Raw genomic sequence first — 22672 nt, forward strand, 5'->3', positions numbered from 1 at the left:
AGGTAGGTTTTTCAATGCCTTGCAAAGAAGGACATCTATTGGTAAAAAAGCAGACATTGAATATCACTTTTTGAGCATGGTTTAGTTATTAATTACTCTTTGGATGGAGTATCATTACACCCAGTCACTGCAACGATACAGGCGTCCTTCCTAACTCGGTTGCCGGAGAGGAAGGAAACCGCTCAGGGATTTCATTATGAGGCCAATGGTGACTTTAAAACAGTTACAGAGTTTAATGGCTGTGATAGGAGAAACTGAGGTGGATCAACAACATTGTAGTTACTCCACAAAACTAACATAAATGATAGAGTGAAAAGAAGGAAGCTTGTTCAGAATCKAAATATTCCAAAACATGAATCTTGTTTGCAATAAGACACTAAAGTTAAACTGCAAAAAATGTGGCAAAGAAATGAACTGTCACAACCTGATCTGTTTCACCTGTCCTTGTGATTGTCTCCACCCCCCTCCAGGTGTCACCCTTCTTCCRCAGTATCCCCTGTGTATTTATATCTSTGTTCTGTTTGTCRGTWGCCAGTTCGTCATGTTTGTCAAGTCAACCAGCGTTTTTGTTKTCAGCTCSTGCTTTTCCCAGTCTCTCTTTTTCTCGCCCTCCTGGTTTTGACCCTTGCCTGTCCTGACTCTGAGCCCGCCTGCCTGTCCACTCTGTCGGCCCCTGACCCTGAGCCTGCCTGTTGATCTGTACCTTTYCCRCACCTCTGGTTTACTGACCCATGCCTGCCTTGACCTGTCTATTGCCTGCCCCTGTTGGAATATTAAACCATAGTCAATTCGACATGTCTGCATCTGGGTCTTACCTTGATACCTGATATTAACTTGATGTCCTGGGGCAAATCCAACACCACATCACCGAGTACCACTCTTCATATGTTCTAGCATGGTGGTAGCTGCATCATGTTATGGGTATGCTTGTCATTGGCAAGGACTAGGGAGTTTTTTTGTATAAAAATAAACGGATTCGAGCTAAGCACAGGCAAAATTCTAGAGTTCAGTCTGCTTTCCAACAGACATTGGGAGATGGTCATGTATATTGATTTTGTGGTCAATTAACCATTTCTTTGTAGATTTGGATATGTGCTTGGGGTTATTGTCTTGATGGAAGATCCCCTTGCGGCCAAAAARCTGGCTGCCTCTGCCACAGTCTCCGGACTTGAACCCCATTGAAAACCTGTGGTCTGATTTGAAGAGGGCAGTCCATAAACGCAGACAAAGGATATCAAGGATCTGGAAAGATTATTTATGGGGGAATGTTTTAAGATCCCTTTCAGTGTGCTCTCCAATCTCATCAAACATTTTCAAAAAAGCCACAGTGTTGTTATCCTCGCAAGGGTAGGGAGCCAAGAATTTTGATCCCTCATTTTTTTTATTGCTTGTTAAGCAAAATATCTTTCTCTGAGCAATTAGATTAGTATAAAATAATATAATTTCCCTTTTTTTTAGCATGCAATATAGCTCAGTATTTGTATTAMTTATTTTATATAGTATTTTTTGCTCATCTTTATCAAGGGTGCCAATAATTATGGACCTGACTGTACATACCTACATTTACCATGAGTCTGTTCTGTATATCAATGCAGAGCAATGGGTATCGAGTAATGAAGCTTCTCTTTCCTGGAACATGGTGTCCTCTGGGACAGCTCATGCATAAACCCGCCCCCTCCCCCCCGGCCAAATCCTTCTTCTGAAAATAACAAAAGGGAAAACTCCTGCCAGTTGTTCTTTACTTTCGTTTGAACCACCATGTTGCTTCAGAGAGGAGAGAGCACTGCAGGCCCCTGGGGAGCCTTTTGTCAACAAGAGGAAAATGACAGGTTCCTCTCTGGCGCACACCGACCAACATGTCACTGTGCGGTCATCCAGTAGAAGGCCTGTGCGCCTGGGCCTACCATGGCGGGAAGACAGATGGATGGGGGTAAAGAAGCAGAGTGAAGGAGAGGGGAACTGTGTACTCCGATCCCTGTCTGACTGTCACCACGGGTCAGTGCATTTGATGTTTGAGTGCACACCTGACATATCTCTCTCTCTTTCTTTCCCCACACTATCGCTCCCTTTGTTTTTCTCTCTGTCCTCTCCCATCCCTCTATTTCTCTGACCTCATATCACAATTCTTTTGGGTTTCCTTGTTTCATCTTTGTTTCTCATCTTCATATTTCTCACATCCCTCTCCTCTCTTCCCTCTCCTTTCATTGTGCCTCTCTCTCTCTCTCTCTCTCTCTGTCCCATCCTCCCCTCTTCTCTGTAGGATGTGATGGAGGAACTGGCTGAAAGTTCTGAGTTCAATGAAAGTAAGGGTCCATGCCTGGCATTCCGTCAAGCAGCCTCAGTCCTGAAGAGTCTGCCGTCAGCAGTGCAATGTCTGGAGGCCATCCAGGGCCTCCCCTGCCTGGGGGAACACACCAAGGCTGTCATGGAGGTAATATCATCTCCACTGCATACCACATTAACTAAATAGTAACATTATTGTTTAAATGGATTTTCTAAACTTTAAGACTTAATCTAGAGAAATATAATCTATATTGTTCTCTGTAAAGTGTTCCGTCTTGATTGTATGAATCTGAACCTTTCTGATTGATTGAATTACTTATGCATCTAATTAATTATGTCAAATTATCTTATATTTATTTTTGAAAAATAACAGACGTTTCAGTCTCAAGTGTCAATCATAGAGATAAATGGAGGACTCTGGGTGGATCTAACTTGTTTTAGTATAGACATTGCCATTGAGGGCTTCCACCATTTAAAAGTAGTCAACTGGGTGGGGATTCCAATGGGTTGGGAGTGATCAGCGAGTATTGTCTTTTTCAAATTGGGTTGCCTATGGTTTGTATACCAAAGACTAAGGTAATATCCAGGAGCCAAGACAAAGATTTATACCAGGCCATTGGTCCCAAGATCCAGACTCAGTGAGTTGAGACTGTAATAAGTTCAAGACCAAATTAATGTGGTCTCGAGTGGTCTCAAGATCCAGACCACCAGATCAATAGTCCATGGGCCCTTTCTTCATTTGTAAGAAACTCAAGTTCAGTACAGTTCAGTACAGTTTAGTACAGTAAATTACAGTATAGTATAGCACATTGTCTTTTGGCCAAATAGATGTCAATGTTTGGGCTCTTGGAAGATTGGAGTCTCCCCGCTGGCTATGCATCTCAATACTTGACACTTTTTCCTGAAGTGTGCACTTGTCCACTACCCACATGTTGGTCCTCTGTAGCTCAGTTGGTAGAGCATGGCGCATGCCACTTTAAAATGGAGATAGCTTCAATGGTGTTGCACATGCTGTCACAGATGCCATGATGGCACAGATACAAGTTTTTCCGCTTAAGTTTTCATGTACCAAATAAAAATCTATGTCTTTCAATGTGTTTCCGTTGCATTTTCAACTCTACTGATTTTGTCACAAAAACTGTTGCGTTAAATAGCAAATGTGGCTACTCTGGTCTTGGCACGTACGCTCTAGCCAACAGCTCGCAAATACAGTGCAGGTAGGCTGTGCGGGTAGGCTAGTCTACATGATGGCATTATTAAGAGCGAGAATATTTCTGTTGTTGTCAAAAGGCAGTCAAGCATCGATCATCATGTCACCAGAATAAGATCCTCAATATTTATTGGAAAGGAGCATCAAGATCATTGTGCACTTTCACCACCCTGTGAAGTTCATCATAGCTTATTTCATCTGTAGCCTAATATAACTACATGCTTTCCTGAGTCGTAGTGGGGGACAACACACTATGTCATCACGTTACTTCGYTATGATGGTTGTTATATCATTATTTGCACATAAAGACGCTTCCATCGCCATTTCTAGCATAATTTTTTACAGACGAACAAACTGTCGACATTTATAKAATTGTATGGAAACGTCCTGTTTCCATCACAGCTGTCGTGATTTTTTTTATTCTACGGTACAACTTTACTCACATAAAAACTGTGGATGGAAACGTAGTTACTGTTAGGGGAAAAAAACGACATTAGGGCTGTTTCCGACATTAGGGCTGTTTCCAACATTAGGGCTGTTTTCCTAAAYAAGTTAAATCCGCCTCGTGTTTTGTTTCCTTGACACGATACTAATGAGGATTGCGATACTGGTATTGTCCCAGCCTTAAGAACTGTTTCACTAGCACAGACTGGAATATGTTCTGGGATTCATCCGATAACATTGAGTAGTTTACCACATCTGTCACCGGCTTCATTAACAAGTTGTTCCCACAGTGACCGTGCGTACATATCCCAACCAGAAGCCATGGATTACAGGAAACATCTGCACTGAGCAAAAGGCTAGAGCTGCCACTTTCAAGGAGCGGGACACAAATCCAGATGCTTATAAGAAATCCCGCTACAACCACCTACAATCCACGTCAAAGTGTCAATACAGGACTAAGATCGAATCCTCCTACGCCGGCTCACTCTCCGTAGCCGATGTGAGTAAGAACTTTAAACAGGTTAACATTCAGACGGATTACCAGGGCGTGCACTCAGAGCATGCGCTTACCAGCTGACAAGTGTCTTCACTGACATTTCCAACCTCTCCCTGACCCAGTTTATAATACCTACATGTTTCAAGCAGACCGCCATAGTCCCTGTGCCCAAGAACGCCTATGTAACCTGTCTAAATTACTATCGCCCAGTAGCACTCACATCTTTAGCCATGAAATGCTTTGAAAGTCATGGTTCACATCAATACCATCTTCCCAGACAGCCTGGACCCACTCCATTTCACATACCACCCCAACAGATCCACAATTGCTATTGCAGTCCACATCAGTAAAAGTATAAATCAATTCAAATTCCTTATATTAAGCAAACCAGACAGAACAAATTTTTACYTGTTTTATTGACTGATAGCCAGGGGTACACTCCAACACATAACATAATTTTCAAACGAAGCATCTGTGTATAATGAATCTGCCAGATCAGAAGCAGTAGGGATTACCGTGGATGTATATGAATCGGACCATTTTCCTGTCAAAATGTAATGAGTACTTTTGAGTGTCAGGGAAAATGTATGGAGTAAAAAGTACATTKTTTTCTTTAGGAATGTAGTGAAGTAAAAGTAAAAGTTGCCAAAAATATATATAGTAAAGTACAGATACCCAAAAAACGACTTAAGTAGTACTTTAAAGTATTTTTACTTAAGTACTTTGCACCACTGAAAACAACTAGAGCCTATGTGCACGTTGTAATCAAAAAGTATATATTAATTGCTGCATTTCTAACTGTCTTTTTGTGAGGAGCAGCCGGAAACTAGTTGTTTACCAGTGATGGGGTTGATAAACCAGGAGGATTCTCCATCATAGTTTAATCTCCAGTTTGGGAACATTTTGGTTTCCCAGTAGATTACAACCGTGATGGACAGAGAGAACATGTTACCACTGCTCAACCTCAAACATGTTGACACATTTACTCAGACATCACCCCAGTATTCCTACTACCGGAGCAAGACAGAAACGCAAAAAAACAACAACACAACTTTGTCTCCCCTCTGCATTCAAGCAGCCCTTCGCAGCTGATTCTGAATGGGCCAAATAAATTACAAGAGCAATAGGTATGTTTATAGCCGTGGATATGCGCCCATTATCAGTGTTTGAGAAGAATAGGGGGTTTCAGCACCTCATGAAAGTGCTCGAGGGACGTTACGAACTTCTCCCTTACACCCATTTCAGCAAACAGGTTAGTACCCGCTCTATATAAGCAAACTAAAGCTAAAGTTGTCAATGAATTGGCCAATGCACCCTGTGTTGCGCTTACTACAGATGGATGGCCCACCAGGGCTACAGAGAGCTACTTAACAGTGACAGCCCATCACATTACTCCAGAGTGGGAAATGAGAAGTATGTGTTACATACACACCCCTTTTATGAGAGTCACACAAGTGCGTATATTTTTCTCTTTGTAAGAAAACATTACAACATAGGCCTARACAATATCTGAGCCATGTTTTCATATTGATTTCACATGCATATTGCACTTCATTTTAATGTTGTCGTTGATGAGTAATCGTGTGTTTTCATTTAGGAAAATACAAAGTGTTGGTATTCCTGATTGTGCTCTCAAAAAGTCATTATATGACTCATGAACATTTACGGAATCAGGAATACCAACACTTTGTATTTTCTTTAATAAACCAACATTTACTACAGTAACTATTGGAATTTCAATTTCCTGCTGTACCGAAACTGAACGAACAGTGTACCCAAAACCACAATATGTACTGAACTGTGGGTTTGGCGAACRGTTACACCCCTACTAAGGAAGTAACATGGTCCACACACACCAACACAGTTGTGAAGAAAGCACGACATCATCTCTTTCCCATCAGGAGGCTGCAAAGATTTGGCACGGGCCCTCAGATCCTCAAAAGGTTCTACAGCTGCACCATTGAGAGCATCTTAACCGGCTGCATCACCGATGGCAAATACTTGGCATCTGACCGCATGGCGCTACAGAGGGTACTGCGTACGGCCCAGTACATCACTTGGGCCAAGCTCCCTGCCATCCAGGACCTCTATACAAGGCATTGTCAGAGGAAGGCGCTAAAAATTGTCAAAGACTCCAGCCACCCGAGTCATAGACTGTTGGTAAGCGGTACCGATGCACCTAGTCTGGAACCAACAGGACTCTGAACAGCTGTCACGTTCCTGACCTGTTTTCTGTTAGTTTTGTATGTGTTAGTTGGTCAGGACGTGAGTTTGGGTGGGCAGTCTATGTTTTCTGTTTCTAGGTTTAAAGGGTGACCTGATATGGCTCTCAATTAGAGGCAGGTGGTTTTCATTTCCTCTGATTGAGAGCCATATTAAGGTAGGTGTTTTCACACTGTTTGTTTGTGGGTGGTTGTCTCCTGTGTCAGTATGTTACGCCACACGGGACTGTTTTCGGTTTTGTTTGTTRGTTCGTTTTATGTAGTCAGTTTTCCTGTTATTGCGTTCTTCGTGTTTCATGTAAGTTCGTCGTCCAGGTCTGTCTACATCGTTTATTTGTTTTGTTAATTATTCAAGTATAGTTCGTTTTTTCGTCTTGTTTAAATAAATTATGTCATCACACAACGCTGCATTTTGGTTCAATCCCTGCTCCTCCTCTTCGGATGAAGAGGAGGAGGAGAACCGTTACAACAGCTTCTACCCCCAAGCCAAATAGCTACGCAAACTATCTGCATCGATCCTTTTTTTGCAACTCTTTTGACTCATCATAAATACTGATACTATTTATTATCCTGTTGCTTAGTCACTTTATCTATATGTACACCTATATGTACATATCTACGTCAATTACCTCATACCCCTACACATCGACTCGGTACAGGTATCCCGCTGCTCCCGAGTGGCGCAGCGGGCTAAGGCACTGCATCTCAATGCTAGAGGTGTCACTACAGACACCCTGGTTTGAATCCAGGCTGTATCACAACTGGCCATGATTAGAGAATGTAAGTAAGCATTTCACTGTAAGGTTGTTGTATTCGGCGCACGTGACAAATATACTTCGATTTGATTTGAGTCCCATAGGGCGGCGCACAATTGGCCCAGTGTCGTCCGGGTTTGGCAGGGGTAGGCCGTCATTGTAAATAAGAATTTGTTCTTAACTGACTTATCTAGTTAAATAAAGGCTACATATAGCCAAGTTGTTGTTGGGAAGGACCCATAAGTAAGCGTTTCACTGTTAGTTTACAAAGCATGTGACAAATAACATTTGAATACATTTTAGCTACAATACATACTGTATCTAAACACTCACTGAATTAAACATTCAAAAGCATGAAAGCTTATGAAATCACCCCAAAGTCTACCCTGAGATTATAGGATTAAGTCGTCTTTAGAGAGCTCAAGATCATACAGAAAACATTATGTTGCTAACGCCAGCTAAGTTACTTACATGGACACAGGAAATCAGTCATTTGATTCCAGGTGTAGCTAACTAGTTAGTTGCCCAAATATCCAACAATAATGAAGCCAGCTAGCAGCTTGAAATGATGAAGTGGTATAAGTCCCCAGCCTTATTCAAATAGTCATTTTAATGATTAAGTATTCTGGTTATTGTGTGCAGCTAGTCATCCATCTAGCCATGCTAGCAAGCCAGTCAAATTTTGAATGTCCAAAACCAGCTAGCTAGCCACATCTCGGTAGTTAGCCAGTTAGCAAGCAAGTGAGAATGTGACGTATCAGTTACTGTTGATGTCTGAAATCTCATCTAGCCAGTTACATAAAGCTAAAGAAAAGAACATGTCCTTGGGTGCTCCTGGAATGAAATAATAACATTGCTTCAATGCAAATGTCAGTGTCACGCTAGCTAGCTAGCTAGGAGACAGTCAATGAGTGGTTAGCCAGACAGTAAATGCTAGCAAAGTAARGTTAGCTAATCCGTCTGCCATGGTTGGCCAGCTTGATCCCCTTTTTGTAGAGACAGGCTTTGATGACCTTCACGAGTTTGGCACTCCTGTCCAGGTAGAAAGGTATATCTTGCCCACTGAATTTTTGTTGATGCTCTCTCGCCCAGCGCATGGCACATTCCTTGTCTTAGTAGGGATAAAGGCGAGCAATGATCCCCTAGGCCGCTCCATTGGGTTGGATTTGGGGGTGGGGGGGATCTGTGCACTTGGTCGAGGTATCAGGAATCAAGGTAAGACCCAAGTGCAGACTGTGTGAAGTAACAATGTTTATTGTAACAACAGGGGCAGGCCAACGACAGGTCAAGGCAGGCAGGGGTCGATAATCCAGAGGTGGAGCAAAGGTACAGGTTGGCAGGCAGGCTTAGGGTCAGGGACAGGCAGAGTGGTCAGGCGGGCGGGTACAGGGTCAGGACAGGCAAGGGTCAAAAACCAGGAGGACGAGAAAAAGAGAGACTGGCGAAAAACAGGAGCTGAGACAACACACTGGTTGACTTGAACAAACAAGACAAACTGGCACAGACAGACAGAAAACACAGGTATAAATACCCAGAGGATAAGTGGGGAAGATGGGCGACACCTTGAGGGGGTGGAGACAAGCACAAGGACAGGTGAAACAGATCAGGGCATGACACGAGGTCTGGCGGCTTGTCAAAGACATCATTGCATATCACTTCTAACGAATCTACCTTTGATAGCAGAACTGTGTTGTCTGTTTTCAGACGGGTGACAGCCTTCTCCAGTTCGACAATCCGCTCAGTGTTGTCGGTGGTGGAACCTTCCATTGTAGTGAGACATTGCCCAAAAGTGTTGACTGTTTCTCAAAAGGCATCAATGGAAGTTTGGAGAGGTGCCGGCAAGGTGCTGATGAGAGCAGCCATATCCTCTTTTAGGCTACTTTGCTCTTTAGCTAGCTCAGCTACAGATGTGGTCATAGACAATGTCTCTGCAGCAGCAGGGCTGGCTGTGGCAGCCATTTTCAGTGCTCAAACACCTTCGTGTTTGGCCTTCGTGGATGCGTTGGTCATAGCAGTTCTCTTCAGGGGGGTTTTGACCATGGCACAACAAAAAGTGCTTTGAAGAAAATAACCAAACAATATATCAATTTGAAAACTAGATTTGGCATGTTAAATGTTAATATGAAAAGTTTAATTGGGAGCCTCTCTTAAATGCGTCTTCTTCAATTGCCCGACCGGAGGTTCCCTCAGAAAGATGTTTATAAATAAACAAAACTACTAATTAGATCAGTATATATCAATGTAATAATAAAACCACTCAATATGTTCTATTAAAATAATAGTGTTAATTATACACATTTTTTGATAGCTTTCTTTTCAAACATGCAGTTTAGGAGTCAGGTTTGGGATAGCCACCCCCCGGAAAGTAGCCTAGTGGTTAGAGCGTTGGACTAGTAACCAAAAGGTTGCTAGATCGAATCCTCGAGCTGACAAGGTAAAAATCTGTCATTCTGCCCCTGAACAAGTCAGTTAACCCACTGTTCTTAGGCCGTCATTGAAAATAAGAATTTGTTCTTAACTGACTTGCCTAGTTAAATAAAGGTAAAATAGAAATAGGTGTATAAACAAAGACTTTATACTATATTAATTTTAGTGTTGTCAGGTCCTGACCTTAGTTCCTTTTTTATGTCTCTATTTTGGTTTGGTCAGGGCGTGAGTTGGGGAGGGCATTCTATGTTTTTCATTCTATGTTTTGTATTTCTATGTGTTTGGCCTGGTATGGTTCCCAATCAGAGGCAGCTGTCTATCGTTGTCTCTGATTGAGAACCATACTTAGGTAGCCTTTTCCCACCTGGTGTTCGTGGGTAGTTGTTCCCTGTTTTGTGTTGTGTCACCTTTCAGGACTGTTTCGATTTTCGTTGTTTCACTTTTGTTATTTTGTATTTAGTGTTCAGTTATAATAAATTTAACATGGACACGTACCACGCTGCATTTTGGTCCGATCTTTCCTGTTCTTCAGATGAAAAAGATCGTTACAAGTATGTTTGTTATTGCCTTGAATTTAATTAGAAAATACAGTAGTATCATGATGTAAATAAATGTAATTTTTTTATGGTGGGAATGCAATTTGTACCACTTCTGTAGAATCACCCATATACACTTGTGCATGCACATACATACACATTTCAGACTTCAGCTGCAGTCCATGTAACATATGTGCAGTCACACACGCAGTCGCATAAATGCAGACACACATGTCCTGTCACATCGGGTCAATCCACCCCACCCTCCCTAAACACACGTTCACAAACATCTTCAGGGCAGAAATCATTGCAGGCTGTAGAGTGTCAGAGAATGCCTATTTGAATTGAATGCTAAGCCACAGCTGGGTGAGATCTATGGGCAAATCCATGCAGGTCTGAAATTCAGGCAACGTCTCAATACGAAATGCATGGTGAGAAAGAAGAGAGAGAGCACTGACAGCTAATCTCTCAAAGCTCAGACACAGTCTTTATCCAAAAGGATGAGGATTCTTTATGTTAAGTAAAAGGAAACTGTCTTGAGATTCCCACTCATACTGTCATTTTGCCTGATATAGGTGTTCCGCTGAGAGTCCGTCATTACCTATCCTACTTCTCATAGTGGCTCTTTACAGAACACAATCAAAAAAACTAAACCAGTGACATGATACAAAACAAAGTGAAACTAAAAGAGTGAACCCAGTAAGCAACCACTGAGTCGAGTATTGTTGAGTAAATATCAGAGAGGAAAAAGCTAAAAACCAACTTAGTAGTAGCTAGTAGTGAGCACTGAGGCAGTGGTAGTGCTGAACAATGTGTGTGTGTGTGTGTGTGTGCACCCCAATGAGAACGTGTGTCAGAGCAATATCCCTGAGTTTGAGGAGGGTTGGCCTTGGCTTGAGGGTTGATTACCAGCATTGAGCAATGAACTTTAGGCAGAAAAGTATATTCTACTTTCAGGTCTTAGCTGCTGTTCATTGTTACAATATTAACCTCAAACTTGTAAACGCTTCACCACGAGTTGTGAGATGACCAATTATGGTTCTATTAGATAATTGTGATGTTGTTTGGAGTGTTAATCCTACACCAGGGTCCCCTAACAGGTGGACTGCGGGATGATTTTGTTTGGCGCCCCCACATTTTCTGAGCAAAAAATAATGATACTTTTTTTATCATTCTTTTTAAATGTTGGACATAAAGTGACTTTAATTTTGGAAATCTGTTCCAAAGTATTCCCACGCATAATAGAGAGATATACAGTATGTGATCATTTGCAAATGTAAGCCAGGTTTAAAATAATGATGTTTTAGTCAAATATTCAACTATCTGTTTTCTATCATATTGCGGTAAATTTGCTTTTCTGTAATCATTTGTAATTATGTTCTGGCCCCCTGAACATGCGCTCAAGAAAAAAGCATCCCGAATCGGATGAATCTAGTTGATGATCCCTTTCCTACACCCTTTGATAAATGTAATATGGAGACACTTAAAATGTGACCAGCAAATGAGTTGTGCTCCCCAGAGAGGAGAACACTATTAGGCTCGGCAACAAAGCCTGTTCAAAACAAACATTTGGAGCTGTGTAAAATAACACCCTGAGCTTTTCATTACAGCTATTGTGGAATTAATCCGATGCTTAACCATACCAAAGATATAATTTATAGAATAGGAATGGACAMGAGCATCAAAGGGGTACTTGATTTAAGTATAATCTGTTCTAAAATGAAAAGCAATTACTCAAGCTATATAACTGTTTTTAGAGAAATTACTTAGAACTTACCAGCAGTTTGGCAGGTAAAATCAATACATTAATGTAGTCTACTTGATTTTCCACAGGAGATCCTTACATTTGGCCGCTCTTTCAAAGTTGAAGAGATACGGGGTGATGAACGATATCAAGCACTTAAGGTAAGTTGCTCAAAAGGAACTTATTTTGAAATTCTTTTGAAGTCATAGAAATACCATAGCTTTTATTTCCTGTACATTTCCACCAAATGATCATTGTATACACCATAAYAATGCTGCCAGAAAGTATTTAAATAGTACAAGTACCAGTAATTCCGCCTCCCAAAGAGGTCCAATCTGATAATATGTTCTCTTGAGTACATCTGTCCTTCCCTGCCAGCTGTTCACCAGTGTGTTCGGGGTTGGACCCAAAACAGCTGAGAAGTGGTACCGCAGAGGGCTGCGCTCATTCAAGGAGATTTTGACCGAGCCCAACATCCAGTTGAACAGGATGCAGAGAGCTGGTATAAACAGGAGTGGCACACAACCTCTTCTCTTTCTTTTGARATCACAACATACATATCCAGCTGCACTCAATGATCCTACTTTTCATATTGACCAAACTACAGAAAGTATTATTATAACGAACTCTGCTGGTATCTCTATCCCTGGGATTGTATTCACAAAAAGTCACAGAGTAGGAGTGTTGATCTAGGTTCAGTTTTGCCTTTTAGGTCATAATGAATACGATTATATGAACAGAGAGGATCCTGGATCCTAAAACAGTCCCTAATTCTGTTAATGTAATGTCCTAGAGTAGGTTCTTTAACACAGCAGTAGACCCGGGGACAATTAGCACTTCACAGGGTGAAGCTGAGACCTCATGGGGAGCTAGGTAGCGAGTAGGCAGAGGGTACTGTAGCATACATTGTCTGATCCTCTGTAATAATGGTATGGGAATAATAATGCATTTTATTTTGTAAAGTGCTTTCTTGCATCAAACAACACAACAACATTTTCAGTCACCTCCTTGTCTGAAGAACAAGTGAATAAACAGGATAATGTCGAGCCCTGCATGTTCTTTTCAAAAGTGTCATGGGATGTAGGCCTACATTGAACACCACACGTTYGCTGCTACTGTAGGCTGAATGATAGAATGTTAAAATGTTATGGGATGCATTTTCTCCATTGTTTTTGATGGTAGACCACTCTGGTCAAATGGCCACTCTGATCAAATAGCCACAGTAGCGTACTTGACCACTGTCTGAAACTGCAACTTAAAGCGAGTTCAGCCTGTGTTCACAGTTCACACTTGAAGTTGCACAGAATTCTCATAACGTTCAAGTTTGCGCTCAGTAGGCTTGGGAATGTGCTTAGTGGCATTTCTTTTTAGGGAACATTGGTACTAAGACAAAAGAAACGTGGCACAGTGTGTAAATAATAACACATTAGCGCAGGAAATGAAGAAATTGATTAAAATGCTGGAAGTGAATGCTGGAATTAAACAATTAACTATGCAAATGAGAAAAAGCTGCGTGCATTATGTAAATAGATCCCTGGCTCAAATAGAAGCCTGCCTCTAATAGTGTTCAGTGATTTAAGCAAATAAACACCCAGGCTATTAATTGAAGTGTTAGGGTACCTTTGTTATTTTATCATTGGCTTGGCGAAGTCTTCATAAACCACTATTTTATTATCTGTTCTATAATGGATAATAATGTTTTATTCAATTCAATTTCCACTCAGATACGTTTTTTGGAAGCGGGTGAAATTTCCAGTAAACTAAGCTGAAGTTAGAGAGTTTTAGCATTCTCTGTCGCTTTTGAGTAGTTTTTTGTGAAAGAGTAACCCAGATCGTMAACCTTTTTTTCTTAGCAAGAGTACAAAGTTCTTATATTATTCTGAAACATACACTATATGTTATATACACAGTATATATTTTGAAACATCCATGATTGTCAACTCGGAAGAGTGGAGGAGAAAGGTATAGCGGAAAGGCGAGGCGAGTACAGAAGTGGAGGGCAAGTCAGGTGAGAGAAAATAGCATATTGTAACGACCGTTTAAAGGAGTGGACCAAGGCGCAGCGTTTTGAGCGTACATACTTCTTTATTTAACGATGTCGCCAACAAAACAATAAATATCCAAATGGCACTTGTCACCAACGCAGTGCATCCAGGCAACTAAACATGGACAACTACCCACAAGACCAACAAGGAAAATGGCAACCTAAATAGGCTCCCCAATCAGAGACAACGAGAAACAGCTGTCTCTGATTGGGAACCAATTCAGGCCACCATAAACCTACATTCCCCTAGACAATACAAAATCCCCATAGATAAACAAAAAAAACCTAGACAAGACAAAAACCCCTAGACAATACGAAAACTAAACAAACCACCCTTGTCACACCCTGACTTAACCAAATAATAAAGAAAACAAATATAACTAAAGTCAGGGCGTGACACATTTTTCTTATTGTCACATGAATTTTGAGTTATACCTGTAGTCCTTGAACATCAATTAGGTTATATTCTCACTCTTAATTGTTTTTTTAGGGCTTAGAAAGCTTTAGCACTTAGGTGTGCAGTGTTAAATGCATTCCCCATGTATGAAACATTTAAATTGCACATGAGTATGTCATGCAGCATGATAAGTTTCATGTAGCTTTACATCATCACGTGTAAAACATCAAATATATTCCATGTTGAAGTCTTCATATTAAACAGCAAAAGCATTCACTAAGTTGATAGGTTATACTCAGGAGAATATTTAACAGCTTTGTGATTCTAGTTCATATTTATTGTTATTTTATTATATATTTGACATGTTATGAAAATCCATTTTTGAAAATGTTTGAATATTTCCAAAATTACAGGTAAATTACTATACTGTACATCCTCCACAATTCTACTGCAGCTATTGCCCACTTCAGACAGACCGATTTTGACATTTTCCCTTCAGGTTTCCTGTATTACAGTGACATCTCCAAGGCTGTCAGTAAAGCCGAGGCCAAAGCTCTTGGATGCATCATCGAAGAGACAGTTCACTGGATCGCACCCGATGCTATACTGGCTCTGACAGGTGGCTTTCGCAGGTACAGTACTCTTGTCTCAGCTTGTCAGTGTACATGTATTTGAGTGTTTGTAGAGTTTGAAATAGTAGGCCAAATACAACACTGTCTGTACAGTATGCAATAGTCTTAGTTTCTTGTTGTTGTCTGATGAATATAACCCCACTGTTGCAGGAATCAAATTACACTTGGAACATTAAATGAACTATATTTCTAATATTATTTATCCCATTTAATTTTTTTTAGAATGACACAAACCATGAGCGTGTCCATGACCTCTAGCTGTCCAATTTATTCTCTCTGACTTTTTCACAAACACACACACACGCACGCACACACACACACACACACACATTACAGAGTGGGGATTCCCTAGAGTCTAGGAAATCCCCTCTGTAATTTGTGTGTGTGCGTGCATATTTGTGCATGCACTTGCATGTGTGTGCATGTGCTTGTGAAAAAGTGATAGAGAATAAATTGGACAGTTCAATCTGCCTTGATTTACTCCAATATCTGTTATGCACAATGAGTTCATTCTACATACTTTATCACATACATGGTTTGTTAGTTCCTGCCAAGAGAGAAGAGAAAATAGTGTGTATGGAAGCATCAAGCATATATGGTACCCTACAGTAATTACACTCACATATACACTCACATGACATTACCATGTTCATAAAGAATGTCTACATTCACATAAATTGCTGGCTAGGCAGCTACGAAGAGAGGCTCTTTATGTCCGTTTCCTTTGTGCTCTATTTATGTGTGGCACAGTGTGCTTCAGTGAGTTCGGAGCTCTGGGCTCTATGGTGGTGTAAAAATGTAGCCGTGTTAAATAATGCAAGAGCAGTCTGCCATAAGGACATGCGCTTCTCTTCTCTACGGGAATGACAGGCCTGCTGCTGGTTAACCAACAGTCTGTAACACTTACAGTTGAAGTCGGAAGTTTACATACACCTAAGTCAAATACACTTAAACTCAGTTTTTTCACAATTCCTGACATTTAATCCCAGTAAAGAATCCCTGTCTTAAGTCAGTTAGGATCACCACTTTATTTTAAGAATGTGAAATGTCAGAATAATAGTAGAGAGAATGATTTATTTCAGCTTTTATTTATTTCATCACATTCCCAGTGGATCAGAAGTTTAGATACACTCAATTAGTATTTGGTAGCATTGCCTTTAAATTGTTTAACTTGGGTCAAACGTTTCAGGTAGCCTTCCACAAGCTTCCCACAATACGTTTTGCTTTGGAGGCACTGCTTTGGAGCAGTGCCTTCTTCCTTGCTGAGTGGCCTTTCAGGTTATGTCGATATAGGACTCGTTTTACTGTGGCTATAGATACTTTTGTACCTGTTTCCTCCAGCATCTTCACAAGGTCCTTTGGTGTTGTTCTGGGATTGATTTGCACTTTTCGCACCAAGGAACGTTCATCTCTAGGAGACAGAACACATCTCCTTCCTGAGCGGTATGACAGCTGCGTGGTCCCATGGTGTTTATACTTGCATACTATTGTTTGTACAGATGAACGTGGTACCTTCAGGCATTTAGAAATTGCTCCCAAGGATGAACCAGACTTGTGGAGGTCTACAATTTTTTTTCTGATGTCTTGGCTGATTTCTTTTGATTTTCCCATGATGTCAAGCAAAGCGGCACTGAGTTTGAAGGGAAGCCTTGAAATACATCCACAGGTACACCTCCAATTGACTCAAATGATGTCAATTAGCTTATCAGAAGCTTCTAAAGCCATGACATTTTTTTGAATTTTCCTAGCTGTTTAAAGGCACAGTCAACTTAGTGTATGTAAACTTCTGACCCACTGGAATTGTGATACAGTGAATTATAAGTGAAATATCTGTCTGTAAACAATTGTTGGAAAAATTACTTGTGTCATGCACAAAGTAGATGTCCTAACCGACTTGCCAAAATATAGTTTGTTAACAAGAAATTTGTGGAGTGGTTGAAAAACGAGTTTTAATGACTCCAACATAAGTGTATGCAATCTTCCGACTTCAACTGTATATCTCCTTGTTCTCTGTTATCCCCCAACCATCTCTCTTTCTTTCTCTATATCCCACTCTCTCTCCCTTTCTCTCTCTTGCTCTCTCTCTCTCTCTCTCTCTCTCTTTCTCTCTCTCTCTCGTTCTTTCTCTCTCTCTCTGACAGTACAGTAGAATCCTTGATAATACAGTATAATCCTTTATACACAGTAGGTAAAATCGGTGGAAAGAGAAACACACTGATTTATTTTTTTCTTTAAATTTAGATTTGTTTTCTTTATTTTTCTATTTTTTAGGATGTCCCACTCCCCAGGTTATTTCTATAAAGATTCCAGTCTGTGGATACTTCCCTCAATAATACATTGTGGAAGTATAGTTCTTTGTAACGCTCTGGGCAGCCACACAAGCATACTGAATTGATTAGCATTTTAGTCCCACATAGGCCCGTGTGCCAATAACCTCTCCGCTCCAGTGTGGTTGATCTTCTGGAAACAGCTGTAAATGTCCCATGACTCTTGCACCCTATGGAGGGATGACAGCTGGAATGATAATTGATTATGTAAATATTGTCTTCACTGGGGGGAAGAGGGGGAGATTAAAAAGTGATTAAAGCATCATGGGTAGTTAACATGATTGGAGTTGAGAGGAGGAACTGTAGCTGATTTATTTTATTGATTTGCAGCTACAAGATGTGTTTATGTTGAAGGGTCTACCCAGAAAACTGGGGACGTCCTGAGGACATTCGGCGACATTCCCATTAGGTCTGTAAGGTTCTGCTTTTCTTTTCTTAGTCAACCTTGTGTTCTTTTTCTTTGTGTTCTTGAACATAGCCCTGTTTCTTTGTGTTCTGGAACGTAGCCCTGTCTTTCATTTTTGTTCATTGATTTCACCTATGTTCGTTTCTCACCTGGTCTCATCAGCTCCCTACTCAGTTCAGTTCTTTCTGTTTGTAGGGTTGTGAGATATTGTTTGTTTTTGACTGCCTACCTGTGTTTGACCGTTGCCTGCCTGTGACCACGATTCCTGCCTTCTGCGAAGGCTTAATTAACATCTGCCGCTCTCTGCGCATGAATCTACACTCTTTTCTCCCTGAGTATTCATTACAAGGTCTCTTAAGGGTTTCGGCGCAATGTTATTCATGTGAAGTTCTGAGAATGTTCTAAGAACGTTGTGTGATTGTCCCAAGGGAACGTTCTCTGGGGGACATTTGTCTAGTTCCCAGTATGTCACTGAGGACAACGTCAGGACTTTTTTAGTCTGTTAGCAGGACCTTTATTTTACTAGTCCTTAGGACGTCACATGATYGTCCCAAGGAAACATTCTATGGGGGACCTATATGACCTGGGGATGTTTTTAGGATGTTCTTGGGCCATTGTGTCATGGTCACCTATACGTCCTTGGGCCATTGTGTCATGGTCCCATGGAGTTTTTGTCTAGCCCTTTAACGTGTACGAACACAGGGGTGTGATCATTCTACAGTGGTCCCTGCAGTGTATGCTCAGGTGTGATTAGAACACTTCATCAGAACGTCTAGTTACGATTGACGCAACAGGCAGCTTTTGAGCTGGCCACTGTTCTTCATAGAACATTTTTCAGTCTTGACAAGGTTATGTCCTCAATGTGAGCAGTTCATTTTTCGATGTAATGTTCAGACATTCACAATAGCAACAGCATAACATAATTGTCATCCACATCGGAAAATGTAGGCTACATTAGTCCTAGCGCTAACTGAGTAAATAGTSAGCTGACACAAGCGGTCATATGTAGCCAACTCTCAGCTGATAGAAACCATAATATGAYTTAGCTAATAGCAATTACTATTTACAATTCATCACATCACAGGTGAGCTCACAAGTGATTGAAATAATTGAGCAAAACACTTTCTAAAAGTCTAAAGTAATCCCACGGTGGATAGAGTTTGTGCGAGCCACACACAGCCGGAAAATAACTTAGCATTACCTCATCATAATCCATACAACCTTAAAAAAAAAGATTTTACACACATCATATGCGTCCATTACAATCTATGCAAGAATCGGAATGCATGATTTGTCACAAGAACTTGAAAACGTGAATAAAACAATAAATAAAMAAATTATATCCACACAAACCATTTTGTGATAGTGATTTATTGATACAAGATGCCCATGCCGGTGTTATAACATTACTGATGATTTGTTGCCAGATGGTTTGTTTATCTTTCTACCATTGTCGACGRTATATCACGTCGGGGACAACTGTTGTCAACAAGGTGTTGATTCTGTCAAGAGAGCACTGGACTAGACATATTTGTCCTAACAGCTTGGCAGCTCTCTCTTGCTTCCTTGAAAGTGGCAACTGTCTCTGCGTTTCAGCTGCACATGTTTTAGTGAGAGTAATCTCAATCTTGCTTGTAAACTCAGCAAAGATAATTTGTAAAAATCCAAATAACTTCACAGATCTTCATTGTAAAGGGTTTAAACACTGGTTRCCATGCTTGTTCAATGAACCATAAACAATTAATGAACATGCACCTGTGGAACGGTTGTTAAAACATCTTATGGCTGCAGGGGCAGTATTGAGTAGCTTGGATGAAAGGTGCACAGAGGTGCCCATAGTAAACTGCCTGCTCCTCAGTCCCAGTTGCTAATATATGCATATTATTATTCATATTGGATAGAAAACATTCTGAAGTTTCTAAAACTGTTTGAATGATGTCTGTGAGTATAACAGAGATCATATGMCAGGCAAAAACCTGAGAAAAAATCCAAACAGGAAGTGGGAATTCTGAGGCTGGTCGATTTTCAACCAAGATCCTATTGAATTCACAGCGAGAAATAGATGAGTTTTCTAGATGTCAACAGTCTGTAGAACCTTGTCTGATGCCTCTACTGTGAAGGGGGGGGCGAATGAGAGGGGAATTAGTCAGGTCTGCCATGACCTGACCATCCTCTAACCATGCGCGTTCACATGAGAGGGAGCTCTGTTCCATCGCTCATCTGAAGTCAATGTAATTCCCCGGTTGGAACGTTATTCAAGATTTATGCTAAAAACATTCTAAAGATTGATTCAATACATCGTTTGACATGTTTCTACTGACTGTTAATGCATTTTTGGACATTTCGTCAGCTTTTAGTGAACGCGCTTCCTGACGTTGGATTTGTTTACCAAACACGCTAACAAAAATAGCTATTTGGACATAAATGATGGACATTAACGAACAAAACGAACATTTCTTGTGGAAGTGGGAGTCCTGGGAGTGCATTCCGACGAAGATCAGCAAAGGTAAGTGAAGATTTATAYTGCTTTATGAGTTTTGTTGACTGCACAATTTGGCGGGTAACTGTATGGATTGCTTTTGTGGCTGAACACTGTTTTCAGATGATTGAATATTGTGTTTTGCCGTAAAGCTTTTTGAAATCTGACACAGCGGTTGATAAGAAACAAGTGTATCTTTAATTCTCATGTAAAAAATTATCTTTCATCAAAGTTTATGATGAGTTATGTATGTTATTGACGGTGGCCTCTGCAAATTTCCCGATATTTTGGAGGCATGCGAACATGGCGCCAATGTAAACTGAGGTTTTTGGATAAAATATTACTTATCGAACAAATATATATGTATTGGTGTAATGAGTCCTATGAGTGTCATCTGATGAAGATCATCAAAGTTAGTGATTAATTTATCTCTATCTGGTTTTTGTGACTCCTGTCTTTGGCTGGAAAAGACTGTTGTCTGTGATTTACGGTGACCTAACATAAGTTGTGGTGCTTTCGCTGAAAAGCCATTTAAATCGGACACTTTGGTGGAATAACAACAAGATTACCTTTAAGGTATAAGATGTTGGGAATTTTAATTATGAGATTTCTGTTGTTGAATTTGTCGCCCGCACTTTCACTGGCTGTTGTCATATCGATCCCGTTAACGGATTGCAGCCATAAGAAGTTATTAAGCACTAACAGCTTACAGACGGTAGGAAATTAAGGTCCTAGTTATGAAAACTTAGGACATTAAAGAGGCCTTTCTACTGACTCTGAAAAACACCAAAAGAAATGCCCAGGGTCCCTGCTCATCTGGGTGAACGTGCCTTAGGCATGCTGCAAGGAGGCATGAGGATGCAGATGTGGCCAGGGCAAAAAATTGCAATGCCATACTGTGAGACGGCTAAGACAGCGCTACAGGGAGACAGACGGACAGCTGATCGTCCCGCGTGGCAGACCAGTGTAACAACACCTGCACAGAATTGGTACATCTGAACATCACACCTGCGGGACAGGTACAGGATGGCAACAACAACTGCCAGAGTTACACCAGATGCACAATCCCTCCATCAGTTCTCAGACTGTTCGCAAAGGCTGAGAGAGGCTGACTGGCTTGTAGCCTGTTGTAATGCGGGTCCTCACCAGACATCACCGCAACAACAGCACCTATGGGCACAAACCACCGTCACTCGACCAGACAGGACTGGCAAAAAGTGCCTTCATGGCGAGTCGCGGTTTTGCTCTGGTGCGGTACGATTTGGAGGTGGAGGGTCCGTCTGGTCTGGGGCGGTGTGTCACAGCATCATCGGACTGAGCTGTTGTCATGCAGGCAATCTCAACGCTGTGCGTTACAGGGAAGACACCTCCTCCTCCCTCATGTGGTACCCTTCCTGCAGGCTCATCCTGACATGACCCTCCAGCATGACAATGCCACCAGCCATACTGCTCCTTCTGTGCAGGATTTCCTGCAAGACAGGATTGTCAGTATTCTGCCATGGCCAGTGAAGAGCCCGGGTCTCAATCCTATTGAGCACGTCTGGGACCTGTTGGATTGGAGGGCGAGGGCTAGGGCCATTCCCCCKAGAAATGACCGGGAACTTGCGGGTGCCTTGGTGGAATAGTGGGTTAACATCTCACAGCAAGAACTGGCAAATCTGGTGCAGTCCATGAGGAGGAGATGCACTGCAGTACTTAATGCAGCTGGTGGCCACACCAGATACTGACTGTTACTTTTGGTTTTGACCCCCCCCTTGTTCAGGGACACATTATTCTATTTATGTTAGTCACATGGCTGTGGAACTTGTTCAGTGTGTGTCTCAGTTGTTGAATCTTGTTGTGTTCATAGAAATATTTACACATGTTAAGTTTGCTGAAAATAAACGTTGTTGACAGTGAGAGGACGTTTCTTTTTTTGCTGAGTTCAGTATTCTCTCTTCGTTTATGACAGCCTACAGCGAAGTGTTCATTACTGACACATTTGTAACAGCGTCCATTTCTTCCATCAGGGTTGGACTCTTCACACTGTTGACAGCATTTTGGTTTGCGTTTACCATCACCACTACCAGAGTATATCTTTTTGTACGTGGCTGGAGTGGGTACTTCCCTGTCTTTGTCCTATTGGTCTGAGAAAGGCTGGCTACTTCTGTGGTGAGGTATTGAAGAGGATCACAGATGGCTTTGTTTCCAGCTTTAAGCTTCTCAGTCAGGGTATTTAGTTTAGGTGCGTGACCATTCCCCTTCCTAAGACCACTGACCTGTTCTGTGTA

General features: G+C 41.3%; 1 protein-coding gene across 1 annotated transcript in view; it reads left to right on the forward strand.

The window, feature by feature from the left end:
- dntt (deoxynucleotidyltransferase, terminal) overlaps nucleotides 1-22672 on the forward strand; it is a 157971-nt gene that overhangs the window by 37188 nt on the left and 98111 nt on the right. The window contains exons 4-7 of the mRNA XM_024007193.3: nucleotides 2261-2431; nucleotides 12207-12278; nucleotides 12496-12619; nucleotides 15058-15190. Of these exons, the coding sequence (XP_023862961.1) occupies nucleotides 2261-2431; nucleotides 12207-12278; nucleotides 12496-12619; nucleotides 15058-15190 (500 nt within the window). The remainder of the gene's footprint in view (nucleotides 1-2260; nucleotides 2432-12206; nucleotides 12279-12495; nucleotides 12620-15057; nucleotides 15191-22672) is intronic.

Source organism: Salvelinus sp. IW2-2015, linkage group LG18 (assembly GCF_002910315.2).
Source record: "Salvelinus sp. IW2-2015 linkage group LG18, ASM291031v2, whole genome shotgun sequence".
NCBI classification, from domain to species: domain Eukaryota; kingdom Metazoa; phylum Chordata; class Actinopteri; order Salmoniformes; family Salmonidae; genus Salvelinus; species Salvelinus sp. IW2-2015.